General features: G+C 42.8%; 1 protein-coding gene across 1 annotated transcript in view; it reads right to left on the minus strand.

The window, feature by feature from the left end:
* plxna4 (plexin A4) overlaps positions 1-23694 on the minus strand; it is a 209367-nt gene that overhangs the window by 3711 nt on the left and 181962 nt on the right. Inside the window, exons 23-31 of the mRNA XM_063905926.1 lie at positions 22472-22538; positions 21646-21792; positions 20396-20555; positions 15979-16082; positions 12837-12936; positions 10782-10972; positions 7478-7647; positions 3043-3255; positions 147-297 (exon numbers count right to left, since the gene is read on the minus strand). Of these exons, the coding sequence (XP_063761996.1) occupies positions 147-297; positions 3043-3255; positions 7478-7647; positions 10782-10972; positions 12837-12936; positions 15979-16082; positions 20396-20555; positions 21646-21792; positions 22472-22538 (1303 nt within the window). The remainder of the gene's footprint in view (positions 1-146; positions 298-3042; positions 3256-7477; positions 7648-10781; positions 10973-12836; positions 12937-15978; positions 16083-20395; positions 20556-21645; positions 21793-22471; positions 22539-23694) is intronic.

A 23694-nucleotide genomic window follows, 5' to 3' on the forward strand; every position in this document is an offset into this window, starting at 1 on the left:
AAGGGAGGTAAACACACGTTACTCAAAGTACTCAACATGACAAAATCATAGCAAGAAGCTCCAATGGGTTCCGTATTTACTTCTTTAATAGGAAGTCGGTCTAAATTGTACACAGTCTTAGATATTGATGTCTCACTGTTACGTACCTCCTCAGTGTACTTTTCCACATAGGAGTAGATCTCACTGAGAGAGCTCATGGAGTTGAACTCGTTCATGTGCATCCGTGACTGTTCTGCCAAGTAGGCATTCATGTCTTGGTCGCTGATCGCTTGCATCTTACCAATGTCGGAGTAGTACCTGACATTAAAACAAAGCATAAACACTTAGAAAAACAGAATCCACCCCGCGCTGTTGAGTGTAGATAGAGCTGCTGTCTCCTTGGAGCTCATTACTCCTGAAGCTCTTTGAAGATATGTAACTAATATATGTAGCAGAGAGGCAACACGTGTGTTGCACAGTGACATAACTTTAACCTTCAAAACCTCACACACAGGTACAGGTAATCAGTCACTGTCAGCAGCAGCTGTGTTGCCACTATCAACTATGTTAATTAAAGCTGCTTATTTACATATTATATTCCTGAAGCTGCAGGAGTTTGGCTGGATAACTCTGGGCATGTGTCTTTGCCAGGACACAAGTCTACAGAGCAAACTGAGCAAAGGAGAAGGCAGGTGGGTGATGCTCATAGCCTCTGCACAGAGGTCGGTCACACACACACACACACACACACACACACACACACACACACACACACACACACACACACACACACACACACACACACACACACACACACACACACACACACACACACACACACACACACACACACACACACACACACACACACACACACACACACACACACACACACACCTGTTCAGTGCTGCAGGGCAGTTGTAGGGAGCTCCTCCAGGCAGGGGATTGTTATTTTAGAAACCAGGTGTGCTTGTTTTAAGAATCAAATTGATGACACACAATATTTAATTTCTCTACTGCATAAATAAACATGCATATAGCACTGAATGATCATAGTTAGGGTTAGTTAGCAGTGGCTTAGTCAGTAGGGGCTTGGACTGGGAATCGTAGGGTCGCCGGTTCAAGCTCCGAACAGACTTGAAATATGGAAAGTGGACTGCTACTTGGAAAGGTCCCAGTTCACCTCTTAGGCCCTGCTGTGGTGCCCTTGAGCAAGGCACCGGACACCTCCAATCCCCCCTCCCCATTGCTCCCCGGGTGCTGCACAATAGCTGCCCACTGCTCCTAGTACTAGGATGGGTTAAATGCAGAGGACCAATTTCACTGTGTGCTCTGCTGTGTGCATGTATGTGACAATAAAGAGGGTTTCATCCTCTGATTCTATCTATCTATCTATCTAGTTTCATCTATAATACCCTAATATTTTCCAATTAGCCAATAGAACATTTTGCATTTTTATTGCAATTCTGCAAAAAAAGCAGTTTGTAAAGAAAAAAAAGGGACATCAATTGTTAGCTTTGCAAATGCACTGATCCATATGCAAACAGCCTCGTAAACAAGTAGTGTTATGACAGCCGTGATGGATTTGTCATTGTCTGGAGACCATCATTCCCACATCAAATTCAAGGCAAGTGTCAATATCTCAGGAGCTGGCTTCACTTCACAGCCCCAAATTAATAACATCAACACACTGTAGCAAAGTTAAAGCTCTGTGGGATACCACAGCTCTGCCCAACAGCTCTGCCTCCAAACTCCACCTGAAACTGCTGAATGTGCATACATCTGCAGTTATTGCCGTATGTCATTTATCAGCATTTCAAAAGTTTTTGCAGCAAAGTAAGAACTCAATGTCTGCATATGTTCTGTCCCTACAGAGCAGCCCTGGTGAAGCAGCAGCAGAGATGAGGTAAGAGCGTCATAGCTTCACAACTAGGCTCTGACATAGAGGGGAGGGGAGGAGGACATCTCTTCTTGTTCTCTCCCTTATCAAAGGTGCAGCTTTCTGCCTTTAAATCCCCCCCTTGCATGACCCTTGCTTTGGCTCGGTTGGACAGCAGAGTGAAGCAGCACCACCCTCACTCAGTCACTCCTATACTACAGAGGCTTTTCCCACTGAATACCAGTTCCACTGTGGGCTGATGACTCTATTGCTGCGACTAACTTGCAATGAAGGCATGACCTATGAACTTGAGAGTACAGCCTGTTTCTTGCATGTCTTTAAGAAAATGTACACACATACCAGTAAAACCTATACTTCATTCCTTGTTATAAGCTTTAGGTGATGGGTTTTAAGGTCCTTCTTACAATGTGTTTATGTGTAGAAGTGAAACTAGCATCATAACATTTAAAAAAAAAAAAATGTAAATAAATACTCACAAAATCTGTCAATAAACATATCTATGGTGCTTTTATTTATACATAGGAATCTGAAGCCCTTATAGTATAACATGGACCTAAATATGAATCAGCCTAAATATGTGATTGGACCCTGTCCCCCCTACATTAGCACTTTCTGCATTTTGCCTCTACAGTGATAATTGTGTGACTATGGGAGACCACAGACACACACAGGACTGAGTACGGTCCTTAGCCTGAAGCTCCTCATGTGGTTCCACCCCTTCAAGCAGCGCTCATTTATTCTCCCCCTAAAGCTTGCCTTGTGACGAAGCTTCCAACCCATAAATTCTCTAAACTGCTTCATACTGACCCATCTTTTATTCAGGACCTCTACCCCTCCCCTGCTGCTCAGATACATGTAATAAAACTTTCATTTCAACAAATTATCAGCTTCTACTGCTTCTATTGTCAAACTTTTTTTACCCCACAAATGTTGGTTTGCACCCTCCCCACACACTGATCCCGTTTCACTCTAGATCTCCTGCCCATTCCCGCTGTGTTGTGATTTAGATTGTGTTTCATGGCCCATAGATCACACAGCTACAGGGTTTGTCAAAACAAAACAGGGCTAAAGGAGATTCACTTTTGATTCCCTCACATAAGAGCCCATCATACACACACACTTTCTCCATCCAGTGTTAGGTGTGTACATTCACAGTTGCTCACCTCTCTACCCAGCTCTTGTAGCTGGGAATGTCCTTGGCATAAAGCAGCTTGTTGGAGGGTGAATCCTTTCCAAGGCGGTGTTCTGAGGTGGAACAGGAGTCCATGAAGGTCTGGGCCACCACAGACAGACAGGCGTCTGTGATGCTGCTCTTATGTATGTCGAACACAAACTGGGGGTTCTTGATGACGTTCACCCAGAAACGCAGAGGTAGGCTGGGAGTGAGGAAAAGAGAACGTAGTGAGTACACTGATTACACAAGTTTTAAGCTTTTATCTTTCATCACTGTTTAATAATGTTATATATGTGTGTGCAGCCAATCAAATGGTTTCCTTAAATGTTCAATTTAATAAAAAACACAATGCTGCAGTGTTCAACTGTCAAATAGCCACACAGAGGGAAACTTGTTGAACTGCTCACATATTAATCCCCTAAATGATATTGTTATATTTGCTACAGCCAGTTGGGCATCAACATGAACACATCATGCGCCAGCAGGGGGACGAGGGTTCATTCCCTTTGCAGAGCTAGTACACAGACCCTGCTGTTTCCGACGTGCTCTATTTGATGTGTGTGCTCAATTCAATAAAGCCTTTATCTTTAAAACCAGGTGGTGGCTGGCTCTCCTTTTCTCCAGCAGTGTCCAGGGGTCCTCACTGGGGGCCGCACACTGACACAGTTCATATTGCCTTGTTTGTGCAAGTGGGTCCTATTTTGTGCCTGTCCAGAATAATATAAATATACAAGTGTGTTTATTTGCCGGGCTTATTCTGCCTTAAGCAATAGATATAGGGCCACTTTGATCTGTGTATTGCAGTGGTAGGGCTCAGGTGGCGTTAAGAAAGAGCTGAGTGGTACCTGGATCTCTGTATAGTATCTTTACTATTCTCTGGGCTGTTTGCTTTTAGCTGATGCTGCAACACTCCAAAGGAAGGACACTGCAGTCTAGCCTGCAAAGCAGTTTTTCTAGATGGCGCAATATCAAAGGATTAAGGGGAAAACAAATCTGAGAAGTAATGCAATCATTTAAATACCACCGGTGCTCCCCTACCATCCCATTTAGCATTTATCCTAGCACAGCCACAAAGCCATGCAGATGTACTATCCAACAAAAGAGGATTTGGACTCAGGAAGGAAAACTGCATTATGACTTCAAAATTAATCAAAGCAAAGAATCTCAAGGGATTAGGAGCAGGGATCAAAGTGATATTAACGCCACTGCTGTGCGGCTCTGATTGTTGACAATCTGCCCAGCTGCCCTCGGCTGTGTGGTGGGGCAGTGGACACTTACATGATGAGGCTCCCTACGTGACGTCTGCATCAAAATGCTGAACATTATGACATTTACATATTCTCTTGCGTGTTGAAAAAAAACAAATAAATGATTTTCTTTAGCAGTCAACCCATGCTGAGCAGAATCTGAATGGTGGCCATGATCAGTCCTCTTGGTCTGGGATTAGGCTAAATATCAGCTGCCAAGATCAAGGGCAACTCTGATCCTCAAGGAATTACACTGAGTTAGAAAGAGCCCTTTTATCAAAAGACTACTTCCCTTCCCATCAATTGAAGACTGCAAACTGCTGTGAATTCAGACTGATTTAAGAAAAGTGTTTACCTAACGTCATGGGAAGCATTTAACAATACTTTGTGCATGCCATAGAAGTGAGTGATACAGCAGTACTATAGAGCGTCAGCCCTTTTAAAATAAACTGCTAATCCTCATCTCCCCAAGAAGGACAGATTAACAACCGGTGTTGACAAGACTTTCTAATTGTCAAGCAGCAAAACAACAACACTACTGAAAGGTCCTTCTACTGTTCTCCAAGGCTAGTTTTATAATGTTGTCAGAAACTAGACTCCAAATGACAACAGTTTTGCTGCAGTCCTTCAGTAGCATGTTAGCATTGATTGACACTTCTAGCACACAGATCCAGTGAGTGCCAGAGATGTGGGATGTTGTCTCAGTCCACAGACGGCCAAATGAAGTTTCCCATTGGAGGAATTACGGAACCAGCTGGGAACCGACCTAGATGACCTTTCTCATGCAGCGACCCAGGGTTAAAATAAGCAGCTTTATAAAGGTGACCTGACGAGGCAATGTTCCAGCTGGACCTCCATAGGTACAAGCTTTACTGAACAAGCTTTAAACTTACATTTTTTCAAATTACACACCCAACAACTTTACTGATTACAGATAGCTCACCTCTAAAAGTCCTAGTGATTGCATTAACAAAGCGAGTGGGCCGGGATGGAAGTTTGACAGCAGATAGGTGGTTATCTGCATGCAGAAAAGAGCAGCTTGTGCCAGTTTTGCACAATAATTAAAATTCTGTCTGTTGCATCCCGACATGACAAACACAGTGCAGACAGAGACTCACACACACACACACACACACCAGAAGAGTGAGGATGAGAGGAGACGCTGACACACTGCCGCTTATCCAAAAGATACCATCTGGAGATGCTCTTGGAGCCAGTGACTCATGCAGACACACACTTATTATACACACATACCAGCTAACATTTCAGCTCGAATTGTAACTGAGTGTTTTACTTTACTTTAACTAAAACTCACACAAGGCCCACTCCCTTGATCTAAATTCATGGGACAGTGTCTGGTTTAGCAGAAGCCCTATTGTTATTACTACCCTGTAGCAAGGGATGACCTTGGATGGTAAAGGATCGGAGATAATTTCCTGGTCTTGAATAGATCCTGGACACAATCTGTAGGTCTCTTTCAGGTGTGTGTGTGTGTGTGTGTGTGTGTGTGTGTGTGTGTGTGTGTGTGTGTGTGTGTGTGTGTGTGTGTGTGTGTGTGGAATCAATGAGTATATGAAATGTACAGCTTTGAGAGCAAACAAGAATGTTGCCCAAACTACTATTTTGTATCTTTTGAAGAAAAAAACATTTCCACAACATTTATTAAAAACAGGTGCAATTTTAGTATTGGTTATGCAAATCCTCGCTTCATAAATCTTCTATGATTATTTAAAAGCAATAGTTAGTGGGTCATTTACAGAGATGACATGATATGAAAATAATACAAGACGCATAGTTGTATACATACAGGCCCCAAGGCACTACAGGCTGGGAGATAACCTAGCATAATGTCTACATCAGAGGAGGTACAGGGGAGCTCTGAAGTTGGGGACTCCCTGAAGGCGAGGAGGGGATACTGGTGTGGGGTAGGGGCTCGGGCTGCTGCGATGCGTTGAAGTTAATGGCGTGTATGATGACGATGGGCCTGGTGGGTTTAATGGGACAGAGGCCCAGCATGGGAGGGGCCCCGGCATTATTATTCTCTACCTTCAGACTAAATGACGGCCGAGATGGCACTGTTTGAGACGATTAAAGGTTATTGGTAAGCACGCATAAGATATAAGCCCGTCCCACACAGAGGAGATATCCATGGTGGCTTCAGCACAAACTGTTGTGTGCAATCTAAGTGGCTTTTTGAGATGGTGTGTTATGATAAATTGCTATTCATTCTCATCCCTCTAGTGAGAGCCCATTCCATTAAAAGTCAAATGTAAAAGCGACCCGTTGCGCTCTCAGAAAACACTTAACGCACACTGCAAATGGCCCAATAACGCAGGGCCGGGAAAAGGACCAAAATTAGGACCACAGCGTAACGTAAATAATATTTCTCCCCCTTCTTTAGCCGCTCCCTCTTCATTCCGCTCTCCATCTCCCTATTTGTCCCTTGATGCACATCAATATATTCTCCCATCTCCATGGTTCCCGTGAGCCCTGGGCTGAGTGATGCATGCTGGGATCTTGGCAGAGGCCAGGAGGCTAATTAGATATTAGTGGGCGTTTAACTCCCACTGAGTTCACTTCCTTGTCTTCACCTTTTTAATTTCTCTCCTTACTGCATTCTAGTGATCTGCTGGTTATTTAACCCCTAACAACCTCTTAAGGTGGGCTCAAAGAGGTCACTATGGTCTAAATTAATCAGCCGTTATTCATTTAAAGGTGTGCTTCCTTCACCTGGGAGCGTACATTTGTCACTATGGAGATTTCCAAAGTGACAGGCGCTTTTTGGCCCAGTTATCCCTGATAATAGATAGAGCGCCTTGACAGCCAATTGGATTAGCCCCTTGTGGTTGGCTTTAATGAAGATTACACACCCCTGTGGTTAACGGATATTAGGAAAGGAAAGAGGCATGTGGTGAAGCTTGGCACTGACATAGGGCAGTACCAGGGCAAATCTGTGTGAAATGTGCCAACATGTACTGTATGTGTGCTGAAAGAACATGAATGTAGCCAAAGGCCCCACACTGGTGTACACACACAGAAATAATGTTGTCTGTCAGAGATCCAAGTACCTGCCTTGCAGTTCTTAAGCAACCAGAGGCCCACTAAGTCCTTGCGTGTATGCAGGGTTCTGTGTTTGCAGGTATGTGCAGGTACAGAGGCTAAAACTGCTTTACTCACCAGTTGCTCTTCCATGTGTGTCGGACATGCGGGTCATGGATGCTGTGTTTGTCGGCCTGCTCGTCCAGGAAGTCAAACATGTATTTGATGGCCAGTGGGAGGGCGCTGCCTCGATGGGCCGTGCTGAAGATGGTCTCAAACAGGTCGTCTACAAACTTCTGTAATGTGCCCTACAGAGGAGACAGGAGAGATGAAAAAAACATTATACAAAGCCAGGTATGTTTTCATTACACGATGCTATAGGTGACGATCATCCAGCCAATACCCAGTACAATAACCGCTCTCAAATGTGTTTTGCTAAACTTTTAGAATGGCTTTTATCTCTCAACTTTAATTTCCATGGCTACACAGGAAGTAATAACAAAACCAATAACAGAGACCTTTAGATAATATGGAATATAAAAACTTACAATACTATAAACAGCTACATTATATAATTTCAGTGTATTTAAGCCAGTATCCTTATTGAACTGTAATGAGATTGTCAGTGTAACAGATTTTGCAACATACAAAAGCCTAAAGGTGACGGATTAATCGGTTTAAACGTGTATATAGTTTTCCTGTGTGAGTTGATGTCACTTGATGTGTATGTGTCTGACTCCTATCTCACAGACCTGGCCCCTAAATCTGCTTGCAGCTTTGATGAGAGAAATTGTTATTTCACAGCTGACTTTTAATAATATCTGGGAACAGGAGGCGCATCTCCTAAGCCTCTTTGTGCTGCCGGATTAGCTCTCACACTGCACCATTGACCCTAATTTGATTTAATGTTGGCGACTTTAAAGAGGAGGAGAAGAAGACAGAGAGTGGGGGAATCTAATCCTCTTGTAAAGAATGGGCTGATGGGATGCACAGGAAAAGGCGAGAGCGAGGGATGGAAATTAAACGATAGAGGTTTCCTATCAGGAAAAGAGGCCATTGAGTGTGGCAGATGAGGTGTGTACAGGCACCAGCAAATAAAAATCCAATTTGGGTCGGAGCGGGTGACCGAATCAGCGAGTCAAGAGAGGTTGAAGAGAGTGGGAAGAGAGAATCCCGTTAGTACCACAATCAGGCTATAATTCTAATGTGGCCCACATTCCCGACAGCTTATCGTTTTTTTCTATGAAGATGAAATTACATATCTCTATATCAAGCCCACGTGCATTCCAAGTGACAAGTCTGCGTTAGCTGGTGAGGGAAGACCTAAGATTTGTGTGTGAAGATACCAAAACCTGTGTGTGTGAGGCTGTGACATTTTACGTCCTCCGTGTTGAGGGGGGCTGTCATCATCACAGGGATGTCTCGTTCCCTGGTGGAGCTAGACTGCCAACACCCCACCCTCCCACAAACATCTACCCTGTCATTAGCTCGCACTTTAAACACAATGTGTCATCTGGATGTTTTGATGCCATCGGCCCCCACATTGAAATGAGGGGCAAACAATCTGAAGGCTGGGAGATCAGATGGATGAAGAAGGGCACACAAGGGGGAGAGATGGACACACACACACACACACACACACACACACACACACACACACACACACACACACACACACACACACACACACACACACACACACACACACACACACACACACACACACACACACACACACACACACACACACACACACACACACACACACACACACACACACACACACACTCAAGTGAGGAAAGAAAATGCAATCCTTCCTAGTGCCCCTCCAAACACATGAGCACGCCCTGTACCCACACTCAGTCAGAGTGACACTGATGGAGCTAATATGAGAGACGTCAGCGGCGTTGCCAGGGAGAGGTATTTATTGGCAAGGTGAAAGCCAAACGCAGTCAATTACACTGCCTGTCTGCCCAATAATTTCTCACCAAGAGAGATGGCTGGCCAAGATAAACTGGTTATTTCACAGAAACAATCCATCTGGAAAGATGATGTGCTGTCTGCCGTCAGAAACCACCTTTCTGCTCTCTGGAATGGGATAATGGTAGGAAGTGCCTGGAAGTGATGTGCTTCATGTGTGTGGAGGGATAAACAGTGTGCGTCATGGCGACAGCTGCTCCTACCTCCAATTGTGTTTGTTTGTTTATTTATGTCATATGTTGCTTATCATGTCACTGGCGTACCTCTCTGTCCCTGTTGTTGACTCCGTTATCTGCTTTAATTGATCACCTGATTTTGCTAATCTGCCCACACATCTGCAGTCATTAGTTCTCCATAGTACAAACAGAAGGAAGTGTTTAGCTGTGTCACATTGTCTGTGTCTTGTCCTCACATGTGAAGTAACATTTAGCTTCACCCATGTGTGGTCCAACCTTAAAATCATAGAAAATAAAATGAACTTCTCTCAGTGCAGAACATTCAGGCCTTTTCCAGCACAACATTATGCTTACACTAGGATTCTGCAGTAAGTATTACGCTGCGATTGTCAATTGTGGCCACGGTGGCAGCTGTTACATCTTCGTCTAAAGAGCAATAAGTAAGTGAAACACACTGAGTATAACGGTTGCTTTTGAACCCATGTGGAAACGAGTTTTATGAGGTCTGCTTATCATTGCAAGATATTCAAAAATATGTTTTTATTCACTTCATTCTTCTTTGTATTGCCAGTTCTGAGATCTCCATGTGAACTGCTAAACAAAGGCAGGCAGGGGATCAAAACAAATCTGAAATGTTCCTGAATCAAAAAATTTAAGTCTGAACATTTCGTATCGAAGCCTTGTTTTACCCTCCGTGTACGCCTTTGTTTTTGTCTGATAGAATGGATGAGGGAGAAGGTGACTCAGGAGTGGATTGGACATTTGTATGCAGCTGCTGGATCAAAGTCACATTTTCCTCATAACCAAATTACCTTCTTTTTTCTGAAGGCCATTGTCGGGAGGCACATTCAATAAAGACTCATTTTATAGGCATTTCTATTTTTGCCTCTTCATTTTTTTTATTACAGAAATTCCTTCTTTAGCTTCACGAATCTTTTCTGCTTTACCCTTTTTGATATGCTACGGTGTCAACGCAACAGCAATGAAAAGAGAAAACAAACAGAAATATCTATTTTCTCTTTCTCACCTGAGGGGATAGATGAATACATTTGAATAATTGTTCCCACTGAGATGACTCATCCAAAGTAAACATGAATATATAAACAAAGTGAGTCACGGTTTCAAAAGGTGAAGGTTATAGTGACCTTTTAGCCTTTCACTGGGTGAACTGATTAGAGAAAACATGCATTTAAATGACACTCCCTGCAGTATAAATATAAATTGTGACTCTAGCATGAAAAACACAAAACCCCCTGAAAGATATGTTCTGAACAGCGATGGCTCACCTTGGTTGCCAGTAGTCGTGTCAGGTAGATTTCAGAGACCATCTTGCTGCCGCGGTCGCCCTCCTTCTGGTCTCCGTGCTCATGGTTCTTCACCAGGTGCCAAACTTTGACCCCGCTTTCCAGGTCAGGAGTGATCATAGGAGTACGGGAGCGCAGGCTGTCGGGGCTTCCAGTGTACTTGATCATGTTCTCTGTGAAGAACAACATGCATTAGTTCATGTGGTACTGTTTTAACAGAAAACCAAAAAATAAACATGGTTTTCTCGAGGCACGATGAAGACAGGTTTCTCTTCCATTGGCATTAGCATTTTATGTACATACACCTATTGAGATATGCAAACTATGTGATGAGAGAAAAGGATTTTGCTGCGTTTTCCGTGTCTGTGTCAGAAAGTATAGTTTAGTACGGGGTCAGATCCATATCCAAGGTATACAAGGAGAAAAGAAACGAATGAAAAATTAGAAATGGAAAAACTACTAATCTGTCGCTTCACTAAAGAAGAAAAAAAAGCTGTGACCTGCCTGTCAGCAAGCCTATTTTGACTTGAGGCTTTCAATTTACAGGTCGGGGAGATTGGATATGAAACTTTTAGAAAGTGTGCATGGTTAATTTTTCATTGCTTCTTCTCCTAGGAATGGCATCTGCGGCTGACACAAAATCGAACAGGTGTCAGAAGAGATGAAATATGTATGGCCCACCCAATGGCCGGAGCAGCGTTGACATTTCCAAACACATGGCTCAATGAATGTTTACACAGTGTGAAAAAAATTGATCAGTGGGTGCGGTTCGGAGAGAAGAGTAAAAAAAATAATGTTTTTTTACCGTGACAGAAATCAATCTGTCCAGAGCAAAAAGCGGGAGGAGTGAATGCTGGAGAGTGTTCAGGGAATAAGTGACAGCTGGAGACATCAGATACTGTGTGTGTTTGTGGGAGTGTGTGTCTACTGCTCAAATGTAATTACAGTACAATTAGTCTCTCTTACAGGGCATTTCAGGGAGCCATATTTAACTGTAGATGTGTTAGAAGACCTTTGTCAAGTATTCTGTGCAAGACTTTTACTGGGTGTGACAAGCTGTGAGCCGGGTCTTTATAGGAAAGTGGAGGGGGTAGTACTTTCATTTTGTGTTAATGATTTATTCAAGAAGTTAGGAAGCTGAGGGTGAGGCAGAGGGAGGGATACTCAGGAGAGAGAATTCTGGATGGATTCTACTCTGATCCTCACAAATGACGAGTTATTTTTCTCTGTGGTTTTTCTGATGGAAACATGACATCATAGACACAAAAGTTTCTCCTTTCATTCTCTGACTTAACATGTCACAAAGTGTTTGTCCTAATCTCCACATCTTTCTCCCCACTCTCCCTCCCCCTCGTCTGTAGCTATATTTAATTCTCTTTCTCCACTATCTGGTCATTGTACTCACGGAGGGTTCAAAGTCACTCTCAAGTTGTAAAGTGGATCACACTTGCGTTTGAAGTCAATCCCTTAAAAAAAATAGTGACGGGAGTGGTTCTGGTCTCCTCCCTCCTTTTCCGTCTCTCCTCTCACCTTGTCCTATCTACTCTAATTTGGATCCGGAGAGGCGGCGTGAGGCCATATGGAGATGAGGCGATGCTAATAATGTGGCTCCACATTTGATGTGTCTGAAGTGTTTGTGGCCGGTGAGGCTGGCCCTTTGATCAGCAACTAACTTGATGGTTTCTCAGGTTCAAGGAGATGCTGAGCAGACGGACAGGTGCAAAAAACACTGGCACACAGAGTGGTGAGAGGACACACTTTAGAGGCTCAAGAGGCCGGGACAATAGATGAAAAGTCTCTTGTTATGTTTTAGGATTCCTTTCAACTACTCCAAAATGGTGTCTTGTCTTTTTAGGAGTCTGTTGTGATTGATGTCATGGAGGGTGCCGTGGATATGGACGTCTCTAATTTATTTGACCTACTCAGATTTGATTGCGTGTATTTGTAAAATGATCATACATGTAGTGTGTACCATGGTGCCTGGAGTGGCTCTCTGACCACAGAAACTTGTAGATGTACAGAAGCAGGTCAGCTTACCATATTTACTTGCAGAAGTTCGAGACACAGTGGAGTTGTTGACTGAATTGTAGGCTGTAACTTGCTTTGGAACCAAGCCCATCACTGCATTATCAGGTACCTGGAAAACAGACACATACGTGTTATGCAAATGACTGTTCAAAACAAAAGCAATTTTCAGAGTGTTTTTTCATTTGTGAAGATTTCTAACATAACCAATCACAAAACCCATAGATCACTTGGTGTCATTTTCTGTATTTCCCTCCATCTATTCTGGTTTAATGTGGATAAACAGAGAATATCTTATTACCCTTATGTGCTCTGTTCAGCCCACACATGCATATGATGAGTGACAGGGGGAGGGAGAGTTTAGCAGAGCCTGTGCAAGAGGGGACATCCCACAGCTTCTTTTCAATAATGCAATTCCTCTAGGGTTAGGTAGTGTGTGTGTGTTTGTATGAAGGTGTGAAGAATCAAGTAGTGTGTGTGTGTGTGTGTGTCAGTGCTGGTTCATGTGTAAATGAATGAATGAGTCAATTGTGCGCTCCTCCTCCCCCAGTCAGCCAAACAGGTTTCAATTAACACAACTGGGTATACTCTGTCCCAGCCGTGCCCAAACACACACGAACACATGTACACACTGAAACACACACTAAACCCCTATTCTGCATAATCTGGCTATCTGTGCTGCAGGGAAAGGCAGGGTTAATTGAAGTGATCTCTATCCTGGAGTAGGAGGATGGGACAAGATATGAGGGCCAGGGGCCTTTTGTGCTTATAGGTGTGTGTGTGTGTGTGTGTGTGTGTGTGTGTGTGTGTGTGTGTGTGTGTGTGTGTGTGTGTGTGTGTGTGTGTGTGTGTGTGTGTGTGTGTGTGTGTGTGTGTGTGTGTGTGTGTGTGTGTGTGTGTGTGTGTGTGTGTGTGTGTGTGTGTGTGTGTGTGTGTGTCTCAATCTCAACTCAACTCAATCTGCTTCTTATGCATATGATGTTTATATTATTGTGAGCAGGGGCCCCACAGGGCAGATCTCGTTATTCCTTTATGGGCCCCCCAACCCTCCTACCCCCTTAAGCACGCTCCCTGATCACTGCTCTTATATGTTGAATGGATAAAAAATGAGTAAATCAAAATGGAACAGATTGAAAATAGGAGTGGTTTTGGAGGAGAGGATAAAAATGGAGAGAGGAGCACGGTTTCCTGAAAGACAAATGTCTCTCATTATGAGATGGAAAGATCTGATTTGGCAAATGCCAAATGTTTGCTTTAAGCTAATCTATGATGTATTTCTGAACAAAAACAAAGTTTGTGATACAAACTGTCACACTGTAACTGAAGGCAGGGTGAATTAGGCTTGGGTAGTGGCCGATCAAACCAGATTAATTTGATAAAGGACAGCACATGATTCTATTGAGTGTGTCTGGTTGGTTAAGCTTCTGATAGGAAAAACAATATGTAGAAAATGTGTCTGGAAGGCACCATACAGTAAGGCCAAATATAAGAGCACATCCGGATTGGCAGAGTCATTATCAACAGAGTGCATCAATGTATTTGGATGAAAAAAGAGACAAGGCCTTCAAATACAATGGTTCATAAAGGAAATACAGTTATGATAACAAGTGGAAATATTTTACATGAAATCGCAGCTGACCTTTTCCAAATTCAGGATGTGTTTGTGTTGTCCCCTCCCTTCATTGCTCTTTGCGTAGCCTCCTGACAATATTTGTGTGGATGGGAGTGTTTCCTTTTTCTTTCTTTTTTTTGCCGTGTCAAGGATAAGGAGCCCTCATTCCCTGGCCTGAAAAAATGAATTAACTTCTGTCTTCATTATCTTATCTCAGATTGGTATCAGCTCCCTAATCCATTCCACCAGCGCCTCGTACTCCCAGCCTGTTGACACTTGCTGATGCTGACATTTATTTTAGGCAAACTGTTTTTGTAGGGGACAGTGGCTGCTTGCATAGCTGCTGGAAATATTAACACTATGTTGACGAAGATGGCCTGTTTTACCATCCAGTCTCCTCCTAGCTGCCTGGATAGACAGTGGCCCCTCATATGGGAGACAACACATTTGGATATACATTTTTCTGACCGTCTGCAGTAAAGTCTTTGTGTATTTAATGAGTGAAAGTCTTTGTATTTTGTGCACAATGTCTTTATATCACTCCCTGACAATGAATGTGTATACTTAGTGCCTGTGACCACTGATGAGTCTATTCTGCACATGACATTTTTTGCAGACACTAATCCATTTAAGACATAAGATGCCACTTGGCCGGCACATCAGATTTTATCTGGAGCCCTGTGCCCCTCTCCACACATAAGGGATTACTTCCAGGCGTCACTGTTGTTGGTTACTTTCTGTGTGTGTGTGTGTGTGTGTGTGTGTGTGTGTGTGTGTGTGTGTGTGTGTGTGTGTGTGTGTGTGTGTGTGTGTGTGTGTGTGTGTGTGTGTGTGTGTGTGTGTGTGTGTGTGTGTGTGTGTGTGTGTGTGTGTGTGTGTGTGTGTGTGTGTGTGTGTGTGAGAGGTATCCCTGTCAGCTGAGGAGTTGCACAACTAAAAGGCTGGAAAAGTACTTTGACTGTATTGTCCATTAAACCGTGTTGGAGCATAGTGCAGATGGAGATCACAGCTTTAGAGGTGGAGTTGAGAGGACATCAGAGACAGCCTGATGTCCTTTTGACAGAGGGAAGAAGGGTGGTAGAAAATACATGTACAACTTACAAATTAAAATCATTAGTTTGCTTTTTTTTCTTAATGTGTCAGATTTGCATTTCAGCAATATGTCAGTTGACTGTGAAAACAGGATGAAAAAACCAATTTCTTTTTTGAAAGAGAAGATGTGAATGCCTTCAAATTAAAGTTGTTATCTATCCATTATAAACTCCAAAGCCTGCCAAGCTTTGGCAGATAGCAATCTGCTTTTTATTTAACCATCTCTTCTTTCTCTGTGAACTCTAAAGCTTAAGAAATACTTTGTAATTCCTAAACTTTTTAAGACCTTTTGCTAAAATATCCAAGTTGAACCTTCTCTATCTGTCAATGGTAATGATCGTGTCACAAGAAGTTGGGTTCAACCCCATCCACCCTGTTGCTTTTATTGGGGGTAATATGATGAGTTTAAAGCAGGTTGCAGTCGTCCATGTTTCTCTAGTCATAGCGTACCTGGTAATGGAACAGCATATTCAGCCTCTTCCAGTCTCCTTCGATCTTAGTGGTGACGTCTTCATCCTGCAGGATCATACGCTGCCCGCGACCCTGACGCCATTCTGCAATCGCAAAGGGGAAAAGAAAAACATATTAACAACTATATTCAAATAACGCTACTCCTTTAAAAATATTTACATTTGGAAATGTATGATGCCCTAAAATCTATTTGATATGCTTTTGGCACAAGGAACAATGCAACCACCACTCTTTCCTAAACAGTCTGCCAGTTAACATTCCCTTTATCTACACGTTCCAAAGGTTTTAGTCCATGTTTTACAAAAAAGCATCTCACATTGTCATGAAAAGCAGGAATAGGATCAGGTTGAAAAAAAAACCTTAAGAGTAAAAGTAGAAGGAAAGAAGGCAAAGAGAGCCCAAACCGATATGCCACATGTTAGAGACAATAACAAGAGGCCAGTTAAATGAATCCCCCTCTGCATCTCTGTTCTGCTGCTATCGATGGGTCTGATTACAGCTGCATGCCCCTGGCTTGTACAATTATTTTTCCGTCATCGGCATACTGGCCTTTATGCACAGCTCTCTAAAGGTGCTTTTTGTCCCTGCTCTCCCCTTTTAAACCAACATCCACTGCTCTAAGCCCCCTGCCATGTTGCTCTTATTGTCAGGAGCTTTGTAAAAAGCTCACCAGGCTGATATCCACGACAACGGTCTATGGAGAAACTACAAAAATGCCAGCATAAAGCTACTGCAGATCGTCTCATTTCCATGGTTTTCAGCTTCCAACTTCCAGAGCACATAACATTATCTTTGATATAAACAACAGGCTGGCCTTTAAATGACCTTACGACAAAATTACATCTACGTGACATACACAACGGTCTTCCCCCACATCTTTGCAACTTCCGTATCAAACAAAAGCTTTAGTAGAAACAGCTTGCAACATCCCAGCAACATTATCATAAGTAAAAAAAGGAAGTTATATCAAAAACAAACAAAGAGATGATTCCTCTATTCTTTTCAAAGACATTCTGGGCTGTATGAATACATTTTCATGTCTGTGCTCCTGCTGTGTTTCCCTCTTGCGCCGGCCACTGTCATCTCCTATTCTGTTCACAAACAGCAAAACAAAGCACCAATCACCATGGTGCATGATGAGGCCTGTCTTCGGAGGATCGACCTGAATTGTGTGAGCTTCTGACAAAATCGACAGGAAATAAAAATCCTCCTGGTGTTTTTGTCTATACAGTAGATCTTCCCATAAAGATGCAAATGAGTGCCTGTCTCCAGTCGAGGCTCAGCGAACACATGACAATGAGAAAGAAGAAAGGAATAAATAAAAAAAATATCCTTAGTGTGAAACCAGAGCCACCTGAATTTACTTGGAATCCCAAATCCGGTGGTTGCTCAGTAGAAAGTGTGTGTGTGTGTGTGTGTGTGTGTGTGTGTGTGTGTGTGTGTGTGTGTGTGTGTGTGTGTGTGTGTGTGTGTGTGTGTGTGTGTGTGTGTGTGTGTGTGTGTGTGTGTGTGTGTGTGTGTGTGTGTGTGTGTGTGTGTGTGTGTGTGTGTGTGTGTGGACTTGCATGTTGACTCACATTCAGAGAGATAAGGACTTTGGGGAGTGTATGGAAGCTTATGAAGAGACAGGCTGAAGGTGACTGTAGTACTCCATGGAAATGTGATACACACTTTTGCTCAGGGTAACTGACACAAAGACACAGACAGACAGACAGACAGACAGACAGACAGACACACACACACACACACACACACAGGACCTGGCTTCTTTGTTCTCCAGCTACATCTTCTCTGAAGGATTGAAGCAGAGGGGAATCAGAAACTATATCTGGGATAACAATACTAACCAATCCGTCTCTGGACAGGCCTGCCACAGTCTCATTATTCTTATCATTCGTTGCAATCAGAGATTGTGTGTTTGTTTAAGAGTGTGTCAGAGATCATGACAGCCACTGATATTACCTGTAGAAGGTACGTAGAGCAGCTTCCAAGTTAAAAAGCACGTCAAAATGATACTCGCAACGCATGAGATACCGGTAATAATTAAAATAAACCCTACTGGCGTGAGAACATTCCTGTCTTCTCGTTGACTAATGGCTAGCAGATAACTTTTGGAGACAAAGTATATACAAATGCTCTCCAGAGAGCTGCATTTACTCACTCTCCCTCCCATTTCTTACACATACATACATACATACATACATAAAGAGCAACTGGCCAGCTATCTCTGACAATTTCCAATTCCCTCTCGTAATCAAACAATAATAGAACAACACATCGAGCCCAAAGGGGGCCATAAAACAATTTTATCCAGGAGTGTCATCAAAAGGCTAAACCAATCTCTTCACTTAGCTATCACCCAGACAGATTCCCTAAGGTAAGCAGAGCCCATCTTGGATCCAGGGTTGGTTATAAATATGCCATTATCAACCCACAACAGGGGCCTGGAAAATCCTTCTGGCAATATTAAACCATAAAAAAGCCTGGTGCGTGAGAGAGTGCGTGTAGATATTGGCAGACAAACAATCATGGTTCATGTTGTTATGCTCCAAAGGTGTACCAAACCAGGAGTTTTGCAGAGAAGGTATATAGTTTCACCCTTTCCTTAGAGAGTCCTAAAGTAATTTGCAAATATATACGACCAAAGTTAGATACAATTCTGACCCTAGAAATGCATACACACCTTGTGGAAAAAGCTGCATATTGTAGCTGCTCATAGGAAGCATAAACAACATCAAAAGCCTGCACTTAAACAATCAAGTCTTTCCAACACATACTGTCTTACTCAGAAAGAAAGAGAAAAAGAAAGAAAGGACACTAGGAAAATGATTTTTTAGGAGAGAGATCACAGAGCGTCTCGATTGATTAGCTGATCAATCATCTGACTCAGACGCTAGTCGACAAGAGAGTGGATCGATGGCAAGTTTGGGGAGGGGAGAGACCACTCTCAGACATCTGAGCCAACCGAACCAGGATGTCAAGTCTCTCGAGGTCTTAAAGAAATCTACTTCTCTATATCTAAGGAGACTTGTACATTTAAAGAGGGGTGGGGAATCCTTTGTAAAAAATCAATGCGTGTCTAAGTTCAGCCGGCTTTTCTCCAGACACATAAATAGGAAGCGCTGCATGGGTAGAAATGTTTTGACAAGCTGCACAGTAACTGAAAGCTGCAGAGAGACTACAATGGGGAAAAGAAGAATTAAAAATATCCCATTATACACATAAATATATAAAGGAGGGCAAAACTCTCCAAGGGGACATGTTTTTTTGATTGCATTTGGAGCATTTTATCTTGCGAGTCGTTTGATGCTGCTGGTAAATTCCCTACAGGTGCTGTTATATTATCTATGGGGTTCTTATGTGTTGGGTTTTATTTGATCCATTTGTTTTTATGGACGTGGATATTCCCTATTTACCTCTTGTTTTTATACTTTTTTTAATATATGATGTGCTCTAAGAGTGAGCAGTGTTAGTATTATTGTCTTTCTCTTTCTTTATATATTATGCTATATTTTAGCAATATATTGCAGGGCACTATCTATACAAAACTTGTCTGTGAAGTGTTTTGCCCAAAACAACAAACAGATCACCCATTGTAGGATGCCTCATCCCCCTCTATTTCAGCCCTGTTCCTGAAGGGCTGATTCTGTGACTGTCGCTATAAATGAACTAGCTGCTGCTGGCCACGCCCCTTTGGAGCATCATGATCTCTCCTCTGAAGAGAGTTTTCTACCCGGAGAAACTCAGCTGTTGATTAAATGCCATATTATGTTCCAAACCACATCCAGCATTATTTCTGAACACTTCTCAGTCCCACTAGAACAGAGACATTATATGTATTATATAAACAACAACTCTGAGTCCCTGCAGACATCCTGCTGAACACAGAGACACACAGAGGTGCTGCGGAGGGGGTTCAGCTCGCGACTGTATATGGGGGATGATAGGTTGGGGGGGACGTTGCCAGGAGTTCAATGTAAAGCCAGGCCACATTTCCGATATGACTTCATATCGGCTGCAAATCTGGATCAGCTCGTTTGTACCCCCGTTTTTAGAGATGTGGGTAAGGAGGAAAAGAGAGAAGGTTGTATTTTCTGACACTTTGTGAGTCTCCTTACACACCGGGGACACATATTTATGTATAAAAGACAGCAAAAAGTGCATTTTGCATAATAGGGGACCTTCAAGAGAGATCATTAAACAAATTCCAATCCAACATGTTATGGCAGTCTTGATTCTTCATGAGCTTGCAATCAGAAATTGATGGAAGGACTGCCATAGTAACTGTCATTATCCTTATGCAGCACTGTAAATAAACAGTTCCACTAAATAAAATACATCACATATGACTATTTGCCTGCACATTATTTATATATATCAAGACAAACATTAGTACCCAGGTCCATGTCGGAGGCTTTTAGGCGGTGGGAGTGTGGGACGTTCTTGTAGATGGCATCCAGGATCTTCTCCTTCACTTGGCTGATGGTATCACAGTTCAGCGCCTTCACCTGGATCTCTGGGCTTTTCTCATTCTCTGGATGGATGCAGTTCAACACCTGTGGCACAAATACACAGAATTATTCCCAGGTATCTAAAGGTAGGAAATCTGCAACAGTGTAATGGTAGCAGTCGATGTTTCTGAGATGATCCAGTGAAAAGGACATATTGTGCTTTACAGTATATAATGTATTTTTAATCTTTGTAAAGAAAATGTGTGTGTGTGTTTGTTAACATTGTTGATTGCATTGGATTTGTACTCGATGGAACTGAAATCATTTTGTGCTCGCCAAAGGGTCTTTGAGATAATTGCAGGGAAGAAAAAGATCATTCACCAGGGAAACTGCTTTTTCATCAGAGCTTGAAGAGAGAGAGCAATGTGCTACCTCAATTGATGAGCAGCCGTAAAGCAGCTAATTATAATATTATTAGCATATTTATCAGTTCTGTCTCCAGGTGTGGGGAGAGTTACCAAACTACAAGACGAGCACAAAAACACGTTATAAAAGAGAGGCTCAACCTCTTATCAAGGTTTTTTTCCAAGGATTGTCTCTATCACAGTTCACAATTGACATTGATATAGTATGGAAAAATGCACATTGGTCCCTTCTAAAATTCTCTTGCAATATCTATTTAATAAATTGTTTCTTTTTGCACTATTTTTATTGTTTTATGGCCCATATATATTTATGTTGCATTGTTAAAGGAGCCTGGGACTTAAGCTGTTCATAGGGTGCCATAACTACACTGCACGTACTGTGCATATGACAATAAAACCTTAGCATCTTGATAGATGTCAGGGAGTTTTACCCCTTCAAACCAACACATCAGATGACTGGTGAGAAGAACAGAGATGTTCCAGAAGAAGAGAGCTGCATCGTCTCTCTCCATGTGCGGCCATACAAACATGCAAATTCTCTTTCTCATTTCGAGGCCCTTCTCTTTTTCTTGACATCTCTGGTACAGGAAGTGAGGTTGACGCTCCTGTGCCCTCTGCATGTCAAGCGTGACAACGACAACTGTATGCCGCATTGCTCATCTCATGACAGACAACCCATAACCCCCCTGCCCCCCCCCTCTTCTTGCTCCTGAAAGTATATTCAGTGTCCCCTTTCAGCCTCTGCACCCCGGGGCTGGTGAACCCCTTACCAGCGTCTTGTAGTCAATCTGTTGTCTGATGAGCTTGTCTTCGCTGAGCGAGTAGCGAGCTTCTCCTGTGATGGAGTCAATGGGGCCTTTCTCCATCTGCTGCTTGATTGCACAGAAGAGGGAGAAAAGAGGTTCGCCAGCACACTCCTGTGAAGACATTCGGCGAGAGATGAAGAAAAAGTTAACAGGGAGGAAGAAAACTTTGAAGCCATTCTACACTTGAGTGACAGCAAAGTTTAATAATGAAAACATTTCCATTATAAGTGTTGTTGTTGTTTTTGTTATGTTTTCCGGGCTGAAAATAACATCACAACACCCCTTCATTTGAATAAAATTGTTCTAAACTTTGCCAACATTTTTGGATGATTTAATGGATAGACATAGACTGAAGATGGCTATAAACATAGACTCTTAAAGCCTGAAAACAGTGTAGTTAATCAAACAGAGAAACTGGCCCTTTATCATTGTTTTATTCTACTCCCAGCTGTAGTAAAGCAATGGTTAGAGGAAGGGTGCAGAGGAATGGTCAATTTTGTTTTTAGTGCATACTGGTGCTGTAAGGTATTACTTCCTAATGCCACATCCATATCATCATACAGTTTATTATAGCTGAAAATAAACATAATCAATATATTCATGTACCTTATTATACCTCAAATAAATCTGATTGAAGTCATGAGAAGACTTATTCTTGTGTTTTTAAGGGTCAATACATGTACAACTAATGGCTACCTATTACAATTACTTGTAATTGTATCCACAATCTGCACATTTGGGAGTAAACAAAACCCTTGGCTCAATAGGGAAGCAAACATTGAAGATTTACCTTCAGAAACTTGTAGAGGAGGAACGTGAACCAGTTGGTCAGCATTTTCTCTGCAACAGATTCAGTCCTGCAAACACAAAGACACAAAGCACATAATAAGCATATGATCCACCACTCTCTTATTACCATCATAAATATTCCACAAAGTCATCAAATATTATTCTAAAATGATGGCCGCTGCTGATGAATAGGCTTTCGTTACACAAATATAATTGTAAGCATGGATTGAGAGACCCTTTGCACATATGACGGCCTTTCAGCCAATCTTTCGGCTGGCTTTTATGCTCAGGCACGCCAAGGGCAGCTTGTCTATGGCAGCGGGGATTTTAATATGAGGCAAAGCAATTAAAAGCCTTTATTTGATCCCGGTGGATTGATGTCGTTAGGGGCTGGATCGGCTCTGTAATAACACTGGCCTCATTATCAAGTGCTCCCTTGCCTATTCACTGGACTAACACTCGATCCGCGCACAATAGAAAGTGAATGAATACATCTCCCTTTCTTTCTCTGCCTGGCATCCATGCTCCACTGGTGTGGCAAAATGGTGTGTGTGTGCATTTGTGTGTGTTGACCTGGGCCAACAGTGTGATTGATCCCGTGTGAATGACTAATCTGCATACATAATAACAACAGTGCGGGTTGCGAGGGGAGAAAGAGGAGAGGCGAGGATCGGATATCCTTTGACAGCAACCTTCTTGACCAGCAGCAGGGGTGTGTGGGTAATCTGTCAGAACACCTCAGACACACACACACACATCCCTCCCTCTGCTTTCAATGAGCAACAACCATAGGCATCAATATTTTAGGATTAGGATTCATTGTGTGTGTGTGTTAGTGTGTTTTGGTTTTGTCTCATGTTTCAGCTGCCACCTGCAGCCCTCCTGCCTTCCTCCATTCAGACAGCCTCTTTAAGGGGTTCCACACACTGAGACATGAGCAGGGGGGATATAATTTCCGCTGTGCCAGTGGGTTGGCTTGGCACCCCCTGCCAACATTGGCACAACACCTGGGGGGGATTAACTTCCTGTCTCTAACTGTGCCCGCACTTTTATTTAGCCACCCCTCCCGCCCTTCCTCTGTCCATAGATCCAAGGGTCAACAAGTTCACTTTTCATCTTTTCTTTCATGTGTCCTTGCTTTCTTCCGTGCTCCCTCTGGCTTCCCCACTCTGGATCCTGTAATCATACACACTACCATATCCTCTCCATTTCCACAAATGTAGC

This window comes from Eleginops maclovinus, chromosome 17, assembly GCF_036324505.1.
Source record: "Eleginops maclovinus isolate JMC-PN-2008 ecotype Puerto Natales chromosome 17, JC_Emac_rtc_rv5, whole genome shotgun sequence".
In the NCBI taxonomy this organism is placed as follows: domain Eukaryota; kingdom Metazoa; phylum Chordata; class Actinopteri; order Perciformes; family Eleginopidae; genus Eleginops; species Eleginops maclovinus.